This window comes from Symphalangus syndactylus, chromosome 17 (assembly GCF_028878055.3).
Source record: "Symphalangus syndactylus isolate Jambi chromosome 17, NHGRI_mSymSyn1-v2.1_pri, whole genome shotgun sequence".
NCBI classification, from domain to species: domain Eukaryota; kingdom Metazoa; phylum Chordata; class Mammalia; order Primates; family Hylobatidae; genus Symphalangus; species Symphalangus syndactylus.
Window position 1 is genome coordinate 21,549,792 of NC_072439.2, and position 17,649 is coordinate 21,567,440.

The 17,649-nt window shown below is 59.2% G+C and overlaps 1 protein-coding gene across 5 annotated transcripts in view; it reads right to left on the bottom strand.

Annotated features, from left to right (window-relative positions):
• Window positions 1-13,655, bottom strand: part of LTBP4 (latent transforming growth factor beta binding protein 4) — a 32,811-nt gene extending 19,156 nt beyond the window's left edge. For 3 of the 5 annotated variants that reach the window (XM_063620883.1, XM_063620882.1, XM_055251242.2), the window contains exons 1-14: window positions 13,462-13,637; window positions 11,584-11,642; window positions 11,283-11,418; window positions 10,665-10,774; window positions 5,613-5,804; window positions 5,186-5,433; window positions 5,007-5,109; window positions 4,530-4,604; window positions 4,311-4,433; window positions 3,305-3,469; window positions 2,456-2,605; window positions 2,222-2,341; window positions 1,171-1,302; window positions 961-1,086 (exon numbers count right to left, since the gene is read on the bottom strand). In XM_063620883.1, coding sequence (XP_063476953.1) covers window positions 961-1,086; window positions 1,171-1,302; window positions 2,222-2,341; window positions 2,456-2,605; window positions 3,305-3,469; window positions 4,311-4,433; window positions 4,530-4,604; window positions 5,007-5,109; window positions 5,186-5,433; window positions 5,613-5,804; window positions 10,665-10,774; window positions 11,283-11,418; window positions 11,584-11,642; window positions 13,462-13,607 — 1,885 coding nt within the window. In that variant the 5' untranslated portion in view covers window positions 13,608-13,637. Of the gene's footprint in view, window positions 1-960; window positions 1,087-1,170; window positions 1,303-2,221; window positions 2,342-2,455; window positions 2,606-3,304; window positions 3,470-4,310; window positions 4,434-4,529; window positions 4,605-5,006; window positions 5,110-5,185; window positions 5,434-5,612; window positions 5,805-9,197; window positions 9,467-10,664; window positions 10,775-11,282; window positions 11,419-11,583; window positions 11,643-13,461 lie in introns of those variants that run through there. The other 2 variants (XM_063620881.1, XM_055251243.2) reach the window with 2 other exon arrangements.
• Window positions 13,656-17,649: the final 3,994 nt, after the last annotated feature.

A 17,649-nucleotide genomic window follows, 5' to 3' on the forward strand; every position in this document is an offset into this window, starting at 1 on the left:
TGGCTGGGACTGGGGCAGACAGTCCCGGGAGAAGCGACGCAGGGAGGCGGGGGTAGAGGGAAGTGGGAGCGGGGCCAAGCTTGGGCCAGAGCCAGGCTAGGGACTCGGCCAGGACAGCCGGAGAGGGGCACAGTGAGAGGGGAAATTGTGGAGGGGAGGGTTTGGTAGGGCAAGGGCAGAAAGGAGAGCTTTGGGGACCAAGCAAAGGGAAGGTGGGGTAGGGGCTAGAGAAGAAAGGAGCAGTTTGGGGATAGGGCTCTGGTGTGGCAGGGTTGGAATCATAGGTCGTGGTCAGGAGATTGGTTGCCGCAGTTGCAAGACAGTGGCGGGGCCTGGGGGAGGGAGTTAGTCAGGGAGGGGCGTGGCCAATAAGGGCGGGGCCTGGGCGTGGGGGCGGAGCAATAAGAGCAGGGACCAGGCCCCGACAGAAACTGGCAGTTTGGGGGCCGGGCGCGGTGGCTCAAGCCTGTAATCCCAGCACTTTGGGAGGCCGAGGCGGGCGGATCACGAGGTCAGGAGATCGAGACCATCCTGGCTAACACAGTGAAACCCCATCTCTACTAAAAATACAAAAAATTAGCCGGACGTGTTGGCGGGCGCCTGTAGTCCCAGCTACTCGGGAGGCTGAGGCAGGAGAATGGCATGAACCCGGGAGGCGGAGCTTGCAGTGAGCCGAGATCGCGCCATTGCACTCCCGCCTGGGAGACAGAGCAAGACTCCGTCTCAAAAAAAAAAAAAAGAAACTGGCAGTTTGGGAGCTGGGTAGGGGTGGGGTCAAAGGGAGGCTGGAGCTGGGTGGAGGCGGGTCAGAGAAGGGCGGGGCCAAGGGCCAGGGCAGAGCAGTCACGGGGCGGGACCCGAGAGGGAAAGCGTGGGAGGGCTGGAGAGGCTCTGGAATGAGAGCAGGAGCGAGACCCTGGCGGTGGGGGGGCCTGGAGCCAGGTGGGGCAAATTTCTCACCCAGGCATTCCGCAGCCCGTGGGCCGGCTCGGAAGCCCGGGCCGCACACGCAGCGGAAGCTGCCTGGTGAGTTCTCGCAGCGCCCGGGAGCACAGGGCGGGGGCACGCGGCGACATTCGTCCACATCTGAGGACACAGAGGGGGCTGGTGACAAGGTGACCAGGCAAAGCCCCCCGCCCCGCCTCCTTCCGCGCCCTCCGCCTTGCTCACCAATGCATCGGGTGCCCTGGGGGCTGAGCCGGAAGCCAGAGTCGCAAGCGCAGGTGTAGCCGCTGGGCCGGGAAATGCAGCGTCCTGGGCCGCAGACCTGGGGGTTGCGCTGACACATGCCGGAGGAGGGACCTGGGGGGTCCAGTCAGCCAGGGTTCCCCCATCTCTGAATCCTCTGTTCCTTTCATCCCAGTAAAACCCCCACCCCCGGAGACATCCATAAAACACCTTCATGGATGTCTCCTCCCCAAGCAAGCCCAGTCTTCTTCTGATCTCCATCTTTTTTATCCTGGAACGTTCTCATCAGATTCTTGGCCAAATCCCCTCATCATGCCACCCCAAGGTCTCTGGCTTTGAATAGTTTGCTCTCCAACCCTCCGCCTGAGATACGTTCTTAGTGCCCTACCTGAGAAATAATTATCTAATATTAGATAATGAAAAATAATTATCTACCGTAAGTATTTATCTGAGCACTTACTAGGTGTCAGACACTTCAGAGGCATCTCAACAACGATCCCCATTTTACCGATGAGAAAACTGAGTCTCAGAGGTTAAATGGCTTGCTCAATTGACACAGAAGAGCCCAACTCCGACTCCAGCTCCTGATCTAACTACCACCGAACCCTTCAAACGCTTATCTCTGCCCATACCATTCCTATTTGCTGTAACCTGGAATCTTCACCTTGGAGTCTTTTACCCCAGAATCCCACCTGTAATACCCCCATCAATGCCCTGAATTTTTTTTTTTTTTTTTTAAGATGGAGTGTCTCTCAGGATGGAGGGCAATGGCACGATCTCAGCTCACTGCAACCTCTGCTCCTGGGTTCAAGCGATTCTCCTGCCTCAGCCTCCCAAGTAGCTGGGATTACAGGCGTCTGCCACCACGCCCAGCTAATTTTTGTAGTTTCAGTAGACAGGGTTTTGCCATGTTGGCCAGGCTGGTCTCGAACTCCTGACCTGGTGATCCACCCTCCTCAGCCTCCCAAAATGCTGGGATTACAGGCGTGAGCCACTGCTCCAGGCTCAATGCCCTCAGTTCTTTCTAGCAAACCTGATTCAGGAATCTCAGGACCAGTCCAGGCAGGGATGCTGGGCAACGGAAGCTGAGGGCCGGGCCGGGGATCTGGCCGGGGTTCAGGCCGGGGCTCCGGGCGACGGGTGGGCAGAAAGCCTGATAAAGAAGGGGTATCAACGAGTGGAGCCCAAATCCTCTCTTGCCTCCTTTCACTATGGGGCTGGGGCAGCCTCTTGAAGATGGCACCCACTTCTGCCGGAGCCAGCTCACCTGCAGATGGCCGAGAGGTGGCTGGCAGGGTACGAGGCTGGCTGAGTGACACTCGGGGTGGCTCCTGGTCCAGGGGTCTGGTGTTGTAGCGGAGGTCGGAGGCTGAGTAGTGGTAGCCAGGGCCAGCCGGGCAGATCTCCCGGAAACCCTCTGGGAATAGGAAAGAGAGAGAGAGAGACAGAGAGAGGACAAGAGAGCGGGAAGAAAACAATGGCAAGCCCAGACTCTGGCCTTGTCTAGGGGCAGGGCTTGGCCGGAGAGTGTCAGGGGTTTGAGTTGGAGGCTGGGATGGGGTGGTGTCCTGGCCAAAGAGTAGAATGTCCCAGAGGCTACAGTTGGGGCCAAGAGCATTTTCCCACATTTGGGATGGCAGTAGGAACAGGGTTGAGGGCAGGGTCTGGTTGGGTCTACAGGGACAGAGTTGGAGGCTAGGAAATAGCTCCCTTGTGGGATTTAGTTTTAAGCAGAAGATAGAATGCCAGGGAGGTGTCTCAGGGAGGGGCCTGCCTGGGGTGGGGCTAAGCTGAAGGCAGTGTCTCAGAAGCCAAGGACTTGGCCAAAGCTCAGGGACAGGGTGGGACTGGGCGTTGACGCTCAGGAGACAAAAGCTAACGTGGGGGCTCTGGGGTAGCTGTGGCTAATGATGGAGGGGTGGGTGTGGCTACAGTTGGAGATGGAGCCATGGATGCTGTTCAGTCTGAGGCCTGCGGGTCTCAGAGGCTGCGGCGTGGCCAAGGCTGGAGCCCAGCCAGCCAGGTTAGCGGCGGTGAACTCAGGGTTGGAGGGCGGGGCGTAGAATGAGCGCCACGTGTGTTGTGCGTAGGGATAGGCACTGCCGCAGGGGCTCACCTGAGCCGAAGGGTGGGCAGAGCTGGCAGCCCCGGCCCCAGGCCTTGCCTACGCGGCTACAGCAGCAGATCTGTTTAGTGATGTTCCGCAGAATGGGCAGCGAACAGCCGCCGTCGCGGAGCACGCGGAAGCAGGGCCCTTTGGCCTCTGAGATCACGTGTTGGGCTGCGAGGAGCAGGGAGGAAATCCTTCAGGGCGGGGCTGGGAATGCTGTGGCACTGAGGGATTTGGGAGAGAGGGGAATGGTTCTGGGGTTGGGGGTGGGGGGTTGGTGGGTGCAAGGGGCATTTGGGAGAGGTCTGAGAGGGTCTGAAGGAGAGCAGTGGGCTCTGGAGGTCTGAGAAGGGCTTGGAGCCTCAGTGCGGTGTCAGTGGTGAATGAGAGACTCTGAGAAGGATCTCAAGATCTGAAGATAGTCGAGTCGTCGAGGGGGACGAGAGGATTTGGGGGTCTGAGAAGGATTCCAGAAAGTCTGGGAAAGCTGGGCCCAGTGGCTTACGCCTGTAATCCCAACACTTTGGGAGGCTGAGGTGGGCAGATCACTTGGAGCCAGGGGTTTGAGGCCAGCCTGGCCAACATGGCGAAACCCTGTCTCTACCAAAAATACAAAAAAAAATTAGCCGGGCATGGTGGTGCCCGCCTGTAATTCTAGCTACTCGGGAGGCCGAGGCAGGAGAATCACTTGAACCCAGGAGGCAGAGGTTGCAGTGAGCCGAGATCGCGCCACTGCACTCCAGCCTGGGCGACAGAGCGAGACTCCATCTCCAAAAAATAAAGTCTGGGAGTCTGGAGGGATCTGGATCCAAAAGGCTTGAAAGGTCTAAAGGTGGTCCAGGGATGCTGAAGCTGTATAAGAGTCTGAGAAGTTCTGAGGGGGCTCTAAGGCTGACTGAGTGGAACCCGGGAGTCTGGGGGGGTTCGAGGGAATTAAAGGTCCCAGGATGCTCTGGGACGTCTGAGGGTAGGGAGGGCGGGACCCGGCCTCAGCTCCCTGCTGGTTGCTCACAGATGCAGCTGCTGCGGGACGAGTCGAGCAGAAAGCCGTCGGGGCACACGCACGTGTACCCGCCTCGCGTGTTTGCACACTCGCCGTGCTGGCAGCGCCCGCCAGTCGCGCACTCATCCACATCTGCCAGGGTTGGGGAGGTCACCGTGGATACAGGAACTTGATCCCTGCAAATCCCGCCCCCAGAACCAAGCCCCTCCCACCCCTGCCCCATCGCACCTTCGCAGGACCCATTAACTCTTTCAAAGCCGGTTGGACAAGGTCCACCTGGGGCGCTCACTCTTTCGGAGTTCCCTGTGGAGAGAGGAGAGGTGTGGGCCAGGGACAGGTGGGCAGAGCGAGAATGGAGTGGGCAGAGACGAAGACGGGGTGGGAGGGACTAAAAGATGTTGGCTGTAGTTTGAGTGCAGGGTCAGCCTTAGGTTGGCAGTTTGAAATGGCAACATTGGAGACTCCCAAGGTATATGGTGGGGGGCCAAGGCACAAAGGCAGGGTGAGAACAGAGTGGCCAAAGTCAGAAAATGGGGTGGGTCGTCCCAGAGCGGTATGAAAAGCTCAGGACTGGAAGTGGCCTCCACAATGGGGTAGGCGTGGCTACAATTTGTGAACTGGGTTTATCTAGGGCAGAGTAGGAGGAACGGTGAGGTTCTCACCCCTCCCCAGCTCCGAGCACTTCGGGGACGTCCTGGGGCTTACCCAGGCGCTCGGAGCACAGCTGACAGTCGTGAACGCCCCAGGCCAAGCCGACCCCTCGGCAGCAGACCTCCCGCGTCCGGAGCCCGGGCAGCGGGGACGCGCACTGCGGGGAAGTGTTGGGTGAGCGCGCCCCCGCGCGGAGGCAAGCTCCGGGTCCCTCCCCACCGGCCTCCTCTCACTTCGCCTCCGCGCAGCTCCCGAAAGCAGTAACCGAAGCCCGAGGCGTCTGAGTAGCCGTCCTCCCGCGGCGCGCTCTGTGCCAACACCGTGTAGGGCGCTGCCGCCTCCGCCCGCGCCGCCGCTTCCGCCCGCGCCACCGCCTCAGCGTCCGCCTCCTCCCAAGGGCCAGACACACGCTCCACCTGGTGCACCACCACCGACGCCTCCTGCGGGTGCTCCACGTGGACGCTCACCATAGATGCCACGCCTAGGGGAGGCACGGCCGGGCAAAGGGATGTCTACACGGATTCTTACGGGCTGGGGCTAGACAAGGTGGGGAGGGCGAGCTGGGCAAAGGTGCTCGGGAAGGCGGGGAAGATGAGGGGTCAGGGGCAAGGTGAAATGCTTGACAAGGGTCGGAGGGGACTCTGGCCACACTTTCCTCACCGTGCTCTTCGTCGCGGTGGTTGGCCAGTGGCATAGTGTACACGGAGCGGGTGAGGCCTGGTATAGCCGGGGCCGGGGGCCGGGCGCCCGAGGAGTGCAACTGGCAGAACTTGCCAGCGAAGTCCGGGGGACAGAGGCAGCGGTCAGGCTTCACGCACACACCGCCATTGTGACAGATCAAGGGACACAGGACTGGGAGGAGAACGAGGACACTCAGGGGCGCCACCATTCCTGGCAGGTTCCCCTGGGGTCCCTACTCCCTCAAGGTATCATTCATTTCTAAGTCGCTCCGCCTTCAGCTGTCGTGTGGCCCCGCCCCAATTCTGGCATCAGCATTGGCCCAGTCCAGTCGTTCAGCCAGCAGAGGTACAGCCCCACCCACTAAGTCGGCAGGATCTCGCTCTATTGCCCAGGCTGGAATGCAGTGGCGTGATTATGGCTCTGCAGCCTCGACCTCCTAAGCTGAAGTGATCCTCCCACCTGAGCCTCCTAAGTAGCTGAGACGACAGGCGTGCACCACGTCGGGCTATGTTTTTTAAAAATTTGGTACAGGCGGGGTCTCACTATGTTGGCCAGGCTCGTCTTGAACTCCTGGGCTCAGGCAATCCTTCTGCCTCAGCCTCCCAAAGTGCTGGGATTACAGGCGTGAGCCCAGCCAACCCTCAGGCTGTTTATTCACTTTCATGTCAACCTCTTGGATCCCAATTTCTGGCTAAGTCCACGGAGTTCCAGACCAGCCCAGACGGCTCTGACCCTGCCCATCCCGTAGTCCCACGGAATCCTTTGCTATTCCAGCCCCTCCGACCCAATGCTGATCCCTTCCATTGACTCAAACCACATTTTAACCACTCCCTGGCATAACTCCCCGCCCAACTCTGTCTCCTTCGCATTCTATGCCCGCCCACACTCCCTCTGCTTGGTCCACGAAGTCCTACCCCCGCCCCCTGGCTGTGCCCCCTTTGTAGCCCCTCTCACATTACCTTCTACCCGCGGGATTCTAAACCCCGCCTATCCAGGAGCTTAACCTGCCGCCTCTAGCCCCTCCCACCTCCCTTTCAGCACTCTGATTCGCCCGGCTCACTTGTTCACGCCCCTCCCACCCCACCTCCAGGCCGTCCGGGTGCCCTAGTTCCGCCCACCGCGCTTTGTCTCCGCCCAACTTCTTTCTGGCTGGGGCTTTAGAGTTCTAGCTCGGCCTTACAGCCTCCAGTAGCACCGGGGCGGGGCCACGAGCGGGAACGCGCCTCCACTCCCCTCTGCGCGCCCTCGCTGGGCCCCAGGCCACCTCTGGGCGGGGCACTGCCAGCTGTGCGGCGGGGTAAACAAAGAGAGAGGTGCGGCGGAGGCAGGGCGGAGGCTCCGCATTCCGGACCCTTGGGGAGCCCCGGGACCTTTGAGCCAAAGGAGGCCGGGTTGTCCTGCGAGGGCACCCCCTCCCTCTCTCTCCCGGGGCTGCAGAGAACAGCTGGAGACAGCTGTGCGGAGGGGAGGGAGGAGGCAGGCGGCCGGGGGAGGCGCGTGTGGGATTCTGAGCCACAACTGTAGAGAGGAAAGGACGCGGAGAGCCACCTCCATTTAGAAGGATAAAGGGACTGGAGTCCTGGGAGGAGATCGACTAAAGGGCAGTCCTCTCGAGTTCAAAGACGGCTGGAGGTTTCTGGGATGGAGGAACCTAGCTCAGAGGAAACTGAGGCGCCCTTTCAGCAGGAGTCCTTTTGTGGACAGTTACCTAGAAAACAGGCCTCTAGTGCCGCCTAGGAGACAACCAGTTTGACGGTGCTGAAAACAGGGTTTAGATAGTGAAGTGGAATTCCTGGAAGTCATCAGCACTTAAGAGGCTCAATTGGCCGAGTCCCTAAGTGGAATCCCCTCCCCTCCCAGCTAAGGATTAAGTGCCAAAGGCTTTTTATTAATGGCTGCCTGTGAGGAGCACAGTGTCTGGAGTCCTCTTGGGAGAACCCACTTATCAAGACCAACCCTGGGGTTCTCTGAAGATAAATGGAATCAGAAGTTCCTGGGGAACGGGGTGAGCTAGAAGAACAGGACTTCTGGACAATACTACAGAGTTATCTGGGGAAAGGCACAGTTTGGGGGGTGGGAGGGAAGAATGAGAGGGAACTTCACTGGGGGAGTGGTCTCTAAAGTCTGTTGCCAGGGATGGAGAGCGGGCCTAGGGCCTGGAGCAAAAACTCTGGGCTCCCTTAGGTAGGAGTGTGGGGCCACAACTCCAGGGTGGTCTAATGGGGGCTTTTAATTGAGTAGTGGGGCCTAGGAGAGGCTTAACTAGGAATCAAAATTGCAAAATGGGAAGGGTCTCTGATGGAGGGGGTGGGAAACCAGCCAGGTCTGAGGGTATTTCCCAAGCTCCAGAGGCATTTCTCTGCCTTCTCTTGGCCTGAATGCAGGCCCCCAGGCCAGCTCCCTGGGGGTGCCTACACCCAGGGTGGGCCACTAGATGGCCACAGCCAACGTCATGCCCCACAGCCCTGGCCAAGTGGGGAGTTGAGGACATAAGGGTCCCTCTGAGGTCAGTCCCCACTTCACATGCCACTCCTTGCACCCCCAGGGGCTTGGCACCCGCCTGGGCATGGCGCCTGGCACAGGCACGTTGGGGTTGGGCCGGGAAAGAGTGAAAGAAAGAGGGAGGAAGGGGAGGAGAGAGGGAGTGGCAGCGGGCGGGGGCTCAGGCGAGAGATGAGCTCACGCCGGCCGGGCTGGGCTGGCTGGGGGCCGGGCTGGGCTGGCTGGGGGCCAGGCTGGGCGAGTTCTCCGCGCCAGGGGCCCCCACTCCCCACTCCATAGGGTCTGCGGGATAGGGGGCAGGGACGCCCGATCCCAGAGAGTCTGCCCACTTTTGCATCCTGGAACAACAGGTGGCGCGCCCTCCCCCACCTCACCTGAACCCCCAAGGCTCCCCATCTCTAGGAGTGCCTGGTGCATACACCTCCTGTCCCCTCCGCCCCGAGGGGGCGCCCCTTCCATAAGCCCTCTTATCTGGATTTCTGTCGCACATGGGACCCCTGCAACTCAGGTCCTGCAGAGACACCTCCCCACCCCCCCGCCGCCACACACACACACACAACCCCGTCTCTGTCCCCTCTCCCTCTTAGCTCTTCGGATCAACTTTCTTCTCTCTAGTACCCCACCTCACAGGCATTCCCATACAGAACCTTCCCACCCAAAGACAGAAACTGAGACGTCCCCCATGCGGTCCTGAGACTCTTGCTTGGTCCCTGGGGACTCCTTACTCAGCGTCTCAGAATTCGAGCCCCCCTCCCAAAAGTTCTCAGGCCCCTCAATTCTGAGATCCCCGTTTTGACTCAAAGCACGAAAGCTGGCGCCAATTCACTCACGTGGGACATCACAGGCCTCTAAGAACCCTCACTGCGTGCAAAATCGGAACCCTCAGGACCCAACCCCAAAAGCCAGGAATTTGGGGCCCCCTTCCTCAAATAGCCCCTGAGATTCCCTTGCACTGTTGCATATGGAATCTGGGCTCCCTCTCCCTGGAGGACTGTCTCCTCCATCCCCAGGGATCCTCCTCCCCCCGGAGCCGCTCTCTCGGGACCACCACCCTGCACTCACAGGCGCGGAAGCCGGGTCCCCCCGGGGCCGCCCCGCCGGGAGCGCCGCTGTCCACGCTGGTGGCGTTGCGGGGCGCGCAGGTCGGGGTACAGCGGGAGCCGGTCGGCCCATGGACGCAGCGCAGGCCGCACACGACCGGGGTGAAGCGCACGCGGAGACGCTCTCCGGGCCGGCCCAGTCCGGGATGCGGCCCTAGCTGCGCCAGCAGCACCAATAGCGACACCCAGAGCAGCCGCACGCCGCCCGCCATGGCTGCAGCGCCGCGCTCCGCCGCGCCGCCGCCCCAGCCCGCCCGAGGGGCCCGGCCGCGCCCGCCCGCCCGCCCGCGGGGGAGGGCGGCCGCGCCCCCGCTCAGGCCCCCCCTCCCCACCACTCCCTCCCCGGCGGCCGCGCGGGGGCGCGTGGGGCTGGGCGCTTAGCCAGAGGCTCGCAGGCTGGGCGCTAGACTCGCAGGGGTGAGCGGGGCGCCCCCTCTGTCCCCATCCGCGCACCAACAAGTGGACCAGGCCTGTAGGGGAGCGGCGGGGAAGGGAACAGGTGGGGGCGGGCGGGTTTCCCCCCAGACAGAGCTGAATCCATAAAGAGGAAATCCATTAAGAGTAGTGGGGGCCGCATTTGGGGAGACAGCTAAGAGTTGATCCTCTTCTGCCCTGGGCACAGAGAAAGGGGCTTCATCTTGATAGGGGGCTATGACGGCACATCTGGACAGCCAGGTGGGACATCTGAGGGATGGGAGAAGGGTCGCTGCACCTGGGCACGTAAAGGAATTGGGCGTCTAGATCCTGGGCAGGAGGCTGGAGGTGGGGGGATACATGTGAAGATGTAGCCACATCTGGCCAGAACCCCACACCTGGCGGGAGAAGTCACAATGGATAAAGGGAGGCTGTGGGCGGGGGTACTAACATCTGGCCCGAGGCTCACATCTGGAAGACTTTAGGGGGAGGGGTCACATCTGGGCTGAAGGCTACAGCAAGAGGAGGGTTTTGAGGGTGTTTGAGAGGAGGGGTGTTCTAGACTAGGGGTCGAGAGCTGGAGTGGGAGGAGTGCAGGGGGAGGATTCGGGAAACAGGAGGAGGCCTTTGGCCCCCAGCCGCCCCGCAATCTTGAGCATTTAGTGCCCAGGCAGGCGCCAACCCGCACAATCGCTTTTGTTGTCTGGGCTGGTTCAGCGGAGCTTTCTAACGGGCCAGCGCCCTCCCTCTTCGGCCGCGGGGAGCCCGGACGCCTGGCTTCCCGGCCCCACCCCCGCGGGTCAGTGCCTCTGGCCTGTGTCTGGTCCTGTCCCGGGCTCACCTCGCAGGGCCGGACGCTGGGGTCCCTAGAGGGGGCCTCGTCCTAGGGGTGGGGGCTGAGCTACAACGGGGGAGGGGGGCGCGGGTAGGCGGCGGCTGGACCGTGGGAACCAGACGGCTTTATCTGGCCCGGAACCCCCCTCGCCCCAGGCGGAGGAAAGGCGGATGTGCTTACCCGGGGCCTTGCCAGCGGGGGCAAGCTGTGGGGGCCTCCTTCTCAGTAGTCCCCGGCCCCCTGGCCCCCGAGGCCGCCGCCGCTTCAGTAGAGCTCTGGCCTCCTGCAGCCTGGGTGGGAGAGGACGGAAAAGCTGCTGTCACCGGGTTAAACTGACCTCCCCACCAAAGGGCCTCCATGCCAGGAAAATGTCTTTCAGTAGCGGCTCTGCCCAACCCTCCCCCCACAACACCCATTTATGGGGACCAGGCCTCTAGTGGGAGAGAAACAAAGACCCTGAGAGAAAGAGATGATGGGGGTTGGGGGAGAGAAAGAGAGAAGGGGCAGAGAGACTTAGACATAGAGGCAGGCAGTGAGACACAGGGAGAAAGAGAGAGAGGAAAAGAGACAGGTAACTAGAAAGAAACAGAAAGAGACAGAAATAATGCAGAGATGGGAAGAGCCTGAGATAGGCAGGGAAGGGATGAAATAGAAACGGACAGACAGGCTGATAGCAAAAGAAAGAGCCGGGGAGGGAGGGGGGAGAGAGAGGGAGCGGGGAGGGAGGAGGAGCGGAAACGGGGGCAAAGCTGGGAGTTCCTAAGGGAGGATTTGGTAGGGGAGGGACTGCCCACTCACGTCAGTGGCTGCCAGTTGAGGGACACCTGTCTCTTCCTCACGCTGGGGCTGGGACTGGGCACTGCAGGCACTGGGTTCAGGCACCGCTGGGGGCCTGCACACTTTTTGGGCTGGCAGCTTCGGACCCTGCAGGAGGCTTCGGAGACAGCCAGGGACTAAGTGGGGAAGGAGGGGACCAAGTACTTCTCTACCAAATGCATCCAGCTCTCCCACTGGGATGAGCGGCGGGATGGGGAGCTCCCTGCCCCTCTCCTCCTACTCCCTTTTGCCCCCTATTCATACCCCATCTTCCAGAACCCACCTCGGATGCAGCGGCTCCTCCTAGACGTCTGGCCCGGGCAGCAGCGACAAACAGCAACGCTATAAATAGTGGAGTGGAAGTCACTCAGGCCCCTAGCACCCCAGAACTCTGCAAAGGAGGGCAATCAGGGGAGGGGAAACCAAGACGAATCCTGAGGGGGCTTGAAACAGATATATGACTATCGAGGTTCTTCTCCCCACACCTCAGTTTCTCCATCTGTACAATGGGAGGCAAATTGGCTTAGACTTTGGGCTGAAGGGCACAGAAACCGTACTTTGGTCTTATGAAGTTTTGGCGGTAAGATTTCATTAAAAATATACGTTATTTTAAAGCCTTTTAAAAGTGATTAAAAGACAAAAACAAAAGACTCGATTTCTAAGAGCATTTCTAAGCCCGGACTGTCTGGGAATCTAGAATCCCGCCCTCCCGCACATCCCGGTCCGGGACTCAGACGCCATCCTGAGCCTGGCCGACAGGTGGCGCCATTTTCACAGGCCTTGGCAGCTGGGGAGGGAAGGCTCTTCCCTCTGACTGTGGGTCCAGCAGGGTGCTGAGGTGGAGGGGGATACGGGAGTCACAGTCCAGGACTGAGAATCCCAGAGCCTGAGTTCTGGCCTGTTCTTGCCCTTCCACGATGTGTGTCCAGAAGCCAGCGTTTCTTGGTCTTTGGGCCTCAGTTTCCCGCCTGACCAGGAGAAAGGTGCCATTCTTGGAGACATCTCCCAGCCCAGAGGGTCTCAGTGGCGGAGCTTCCAGCTCCGGTTCAAGTGCGTCGCAATGAAGGGGCCCCCCAGACAAGTCCATTATCCCCAGGCTAAGGGGGGGCTAGAGACGAGGACGCGCGCCCAGACCCCGAGAGGAGGGCAGTGGGGGGGTGCAGAGAAGGCGGTGTCCAGAGCGTGGGCCCCTCTCAGGTGGGTGGGGCCGAGTGGAGGATGAGGCCATCTGGGGAGCCTCGGGGATCCCCGATCTTGCCGTCATCCCTCCCGCCTTTTCTCCAGGTTAACCCCTTCCCGGCCCCGCCCCCGCCGCGGCTCGGGTTACTAAACGCATTCGCAGAGACCCAGGCGGGAGAGGAGCCCGGGGCCTTTGTAACGGAGCGCTGGGCCGCCAGGCGGGGAGGGTGGGTGGGGGTGCTGGGCAGACGGCTTCCTTCAGTGCCGTCACCCGCAGACAGGAAGGGCGCCTATAGCCCCCAGATCTATAGGGAATCCTGGATCTCTCGCGGTGAAATCACTGGAGCCTCATTGAATCCCAGAGTCCTCTAATTCTAGGAAACTTGAGCATCCCCAACCGTTCTGAAGCCTGAGGACTCCCCCACCCCACCCAACTCCCCACAAGCCCCTTCGCCATCAACCCAAGAGTCTACGGCTTCCTGACCAATTCGAAAAACCCAAAGGTCCCTTTTCATCAACACAGAGCCTCCAAATCCTAGAAAACCAGGACAACTCAGCGGCCTCATAAAGTCCCTCCAGAATCCCCCAACACGTTTCCTTCTTACGCGCCCAAGAAACTTGGGGAGCTCCATCCTAGCTCGAAGACCCCACACGTCTCTATCATTCTAGGAGAGCTCAGGCCCCCACCCCTCCGCCCCAATAAACTAGAGACCTTTCCCCGAACTAACTCGAGGATTCTCTGGAGACTTAGCCTTCTCCACCACAATAAAGGGGATTCTTTCCCCTAAAAATCTCAGTACTCCCCGAATCTAACCCCTACAAATTGAGAGAGCCTAATAAATCCAAGAGCCCTCTTTGCATCTCCGCATCGAAGCAATGGGTTCGATTTCCCCCTGAATCCGAAAGCCGTGGTCCTCCTGGACCACCAGACTTCCACCAGGTGGAAGGGGCACAAGGAAGCAGGGGCCGCAGCCGGGCTTACCTGGCCGGGCGGCTGGGGACCCCCGGGACCTCGACGACCTGGCTGGGGCTGGGGCTGGGGCTGGCGACGGAGGCGGCGGCTGCGAGGAGCGGCAGCAGCAGCACCAGCAGGAGGGGGCGGCGGCCGCTGCTGCCAGGCCTCCGCATCGTGTCGGGCGCCGAGTCCCGCTCCGGGCGGGCGGTCTGTCCAGCGGGTCCGGCTAGCCGCGGCCCCGCCCCTGCCCCCGCCCCCGCCCCGCCCGAGGCCGACTCACTTTCTCCACAGTCCAGCCACGGGCTGCGAACTTCCCGCCAATCACAGCCCGGCACCGCCAGCGCTCGCCGCGCGGCCAATCAGGAAGCAGCAAGGACAGGTGCCGGTCTGAGGGCGCGGGGGACCTCGAGTTCCCCACGCGATGGGGGGAAATTAGGACTCGGGTACTGGCTCCGTGAACCTTCTCGTGGAGCAGAGGTCCCAGGCGTAGGGGTGCTTACAAATGGGAGGGATACGGGAGGGGGGTTGGGGGCAGGGTCCCCTAAGCTGGACTGCCTCAGCCCTCTGCTCTCAGTTCTGGGAGAATTCGGTCAGAATTTAGCTCTGTCGCTGGCGTGGAAGCTGGAAGCCCCCCACGGGTACCCCTTTCCACAAGAGAGACTGAGGATTCTGCAAATGGAGCACCAACCCCGCACCAGCCCCCAGGTCCTGCCCCTCTGAGGGTCCCAAGTTCACATTGGATCTTCTCAAATAATTGATCTCTTCTCAAGACCCTAGGCTTCAGGGGTTCCAGGCTTACCATCTGCAAAAGCTTGCTCTCGGAAGCTCTGTCCCTCAGTGAACCCAGCCAGGCTCTGCCCGGATCCACAAACTCTGCTCCCAGGGGGCTCCTGGCTCTGCCCCCTCCTGCACCCCACTTATCACCGCCCCCAGAGGGTATCAGACCCCCTTCCTTGCCTGAGTCTTTGAATGCTCCCGAAAGCAGCCTCCCTCCACCCAGAATTGCAGACTTTCTTCTTAGAGAGTTCCCAGTTCCGGCCAATCCCAGTACTTTGGGAGGCCGAGGTGGATCGCTTGAGTCCAGGAGTTTGAGGCGAGCCTGGGCAACACAGTACAACATAGGACCCCATCTCTATTAAAAATCCCAAAATTAGCCGGGTATGGTGGCATGCGCCAGTAGTTCCAGCTACTCGGGAGGATGAGGTAGGAGGATCACTTGAGCCTGGAAAGTGGAGTCTGCAGTGAGATGAGAGGGCACCACTGCACTGCACTGCACTCCAGCCTGGACGATAGAGTGAGACCCTATCTCAATAATAAATAAACACCTAAACCTATATAAAAGAGAGTACCGATCCCCTCCTTGCCTAAGAGTCTCCACCACTAGGAGCTGCAAGCCACAGGGGCCCTTAAACCCCGTCCACACCGGGGTTCCAGGCTTCAAGCCTTCAAACTCGGGGTCTCAAGCCCAGCTTGAGACTGAAAGCTCTTGGGAGCATTCAAAGACTCAGGCAAGGAAGGGGGTCTGATACCCTCTGGGGTTGGCGATAAGTGAGGTGCAGAAGGGGGCACAGCCAAGAGCCCCCTGGGAGCAGATCCTGTGGGTCAGGGGCAGAGCCTGGCTGGGTTCACTGAGGGACAGAGCTTTGGGGAGCAAGCTTTTGCAGATGGTGAGCCTGGAACCCCTAAAGCCTAGGGCCTTGGGAAGGGATCAATTCTTTGAGAAGATCATTATAAATTCAAGGCTCCACCTTATAGTCTCTGAAATACAAGCCCCTTCTCTCCCTAAGGCACCACCCTCAGAGCTTCACTCTGCCCCAATCACCTGTTTTTCCACTGAGTTTTAGGCCACACCCTTTCCCACAGAAAATTGGGACGTGACCACATGCAGGATCCCAAGCCCACCCCTTTCATGTTCGCTTGGGGTTCCAGGCCCCATATCCCACAGCAGTTGGATTCTTAAGGTTCTCAGTTCTGTAGCGTTAGCCCCGCCCCCATCTCGTGGATCCCAGGCTCCACCCACACAGGTTACTAGGCCACACGCCCTGACCACAGAGCCCACCCCAGACCAAGAATGCCAACTGATCCAGTTGCACCCCCCACTCCCCACTCTTGCTCCTTCTTCCAATCCAGGAGGGTGTGCAGGACTGACGGGGAAGTCCTTCACCCCCCCCTCACAGTGAGACACACAGGCTGACTCACACGGCTACACACCGTTACTGCCACCTACAGCAACCCATGCCTCCATCCCACACTGACACCTAGAAATCTGGGTCCAGCACCGTCCAGGGACACACAGTCCCTGGGGCAGGTGACGACGGCACTCACACTCCATTCACAGCCATTCGTGGGCTGTCCCAGAGCCCGGCTCTGCCCCATGACTGTACTCCAAGACCCTGTTTTTGTATAACCCCCAAGACCCCTGCTCACATGACCCTTCAGGACAGCATATCCCTACCCGCCTCCCCCCTCACCACCTCCTACCCTGTGGCTGGAGCATTTGCTGGGGGCGCTGCTGAAATTTCTCCCTTCTGTCCGGGATCCAGCGCATCTTCAATGCTTGTTGCTAGGCAACAGCCTCTGGCTCACCACTGCAACTTCCGGCGTTAGCCTCCCCTCCCCCTAGAATTTGGAGTCCCCAGCTCCCCATCCCTCCCTTCAGTGTCACTATCTCCCAGGGTCGTGTCTATGTCACCTCTTGGATCCTAACTCATCTCAACCCTTCAGAATCCCTCAGAGTTCTAGTCCCCCCGCATTCCAGAATCTTCCACTCCTCCCCCCATGCCCTCTCACGCACAAAAACACACAGAGTTAATACTATACTAGGATAATACTATCTCTAGCATTTAAAAAACCCAGCTCTTCAGTGTTCTAGATTTGCTGACATCCCAAATTCTCCTCCCTCCCTCTCTCTCTCTCTCCTACCCCCTCCCTCAGAATGAGGCCGGCTCACATCTGTAATCCCAGCACTTTGGGAGGCCGAGGCGGGAGGGCAGATCACCTGAGGTCAGGAGTTTGAGGCCAGCCTGGCCAACACAGTGAAACCCTGTCTCTACTAAGAATACAAAAATTATCCAGGCATGGTGGCGCACGCCTGTAAGCCCAGCTACTCAAGAGGCTAAGGTGGGAGGCACTTGAACCCGGGAGGCAGAGATTGCAGTGAGCTGAGGTCACACCACTGCACTCCAACCCGGGCAACAGAGAAAGACCCTGTCTCAAAAAAAAAGAAATAAAGAAAATAATAAAAATTTAAAAATGAAATAAAAATAGAATGACCAGCATTCCAGCAACACGAGCATTCTGGATTCTCTGACCTGGAAAAAAAAATGACCCTAATATTCTAGATCTGTGAGCATTACAAACCACCACCATATTCTAGATTTCCTGACCTTCCAGGCCCTCCTCCCACATACTAGATTTCCTAACATGCCAATATCCCCCAATATTCTGAATATCCTGGCATGTAAAAAATTTTCTAGAGTCTGAGGCTGGGCATGGTAGCTCACACCTGTAATCCCAGCACTTTGGGAGGCTAAGGCGGGAGAATGGCTTGAGCCCAGGAGTTTGAGACCAGCCTGGGCAACATAGTGAGACAATTGTCTCTACAAACAAACTTAAAAAGTAGCTGGCTGTGGTGGCACACACCTGTAGTCCCAAATACTCAGGAGGCTGAGGCAGGAGGATCACTTGAGCCCAGAAGGCCGAGGCTGCAGTGAGCCATGATTGCACCACTGCACTCTAGCCTGGGCAACAGAGCAAGACCCTGTCTCAAAAACAAACAAACAAACAAAAACAAAACTAGGGTTTGAGATGCACAGCTATTTAAGAACACCCGGGTTTCAGAGGCACTCACCTTTTACGTCTCCCCTTTGTGTTCTAGATTCTCTGATAATCCGGAACCTCCTGCCATTATGGATTTCTTGGAACACAAACAAACCTTCCAGTGCTCTGGAAGGGCGGATAGTCCAGGATCTCTCCCATTCTCTAGATTTCCTAGTAATCCAGATTCCTTTCTGTATCCTATAATTCTCAGCATTCCAGACATCCTGGCATGCAAGATATTCCTACCGGTGGAGATTCATGGGTATGAACTCCCCTTGACACTCCCCTATTCTAGAATCAGTGATTTTTCAGGTCCTTTTTGTCAGAAACTTCTATATTCTGGATTCTCTGATAAGCAGGGGAGAACTCTAATATCGTTAATCCATGAGCACTCCA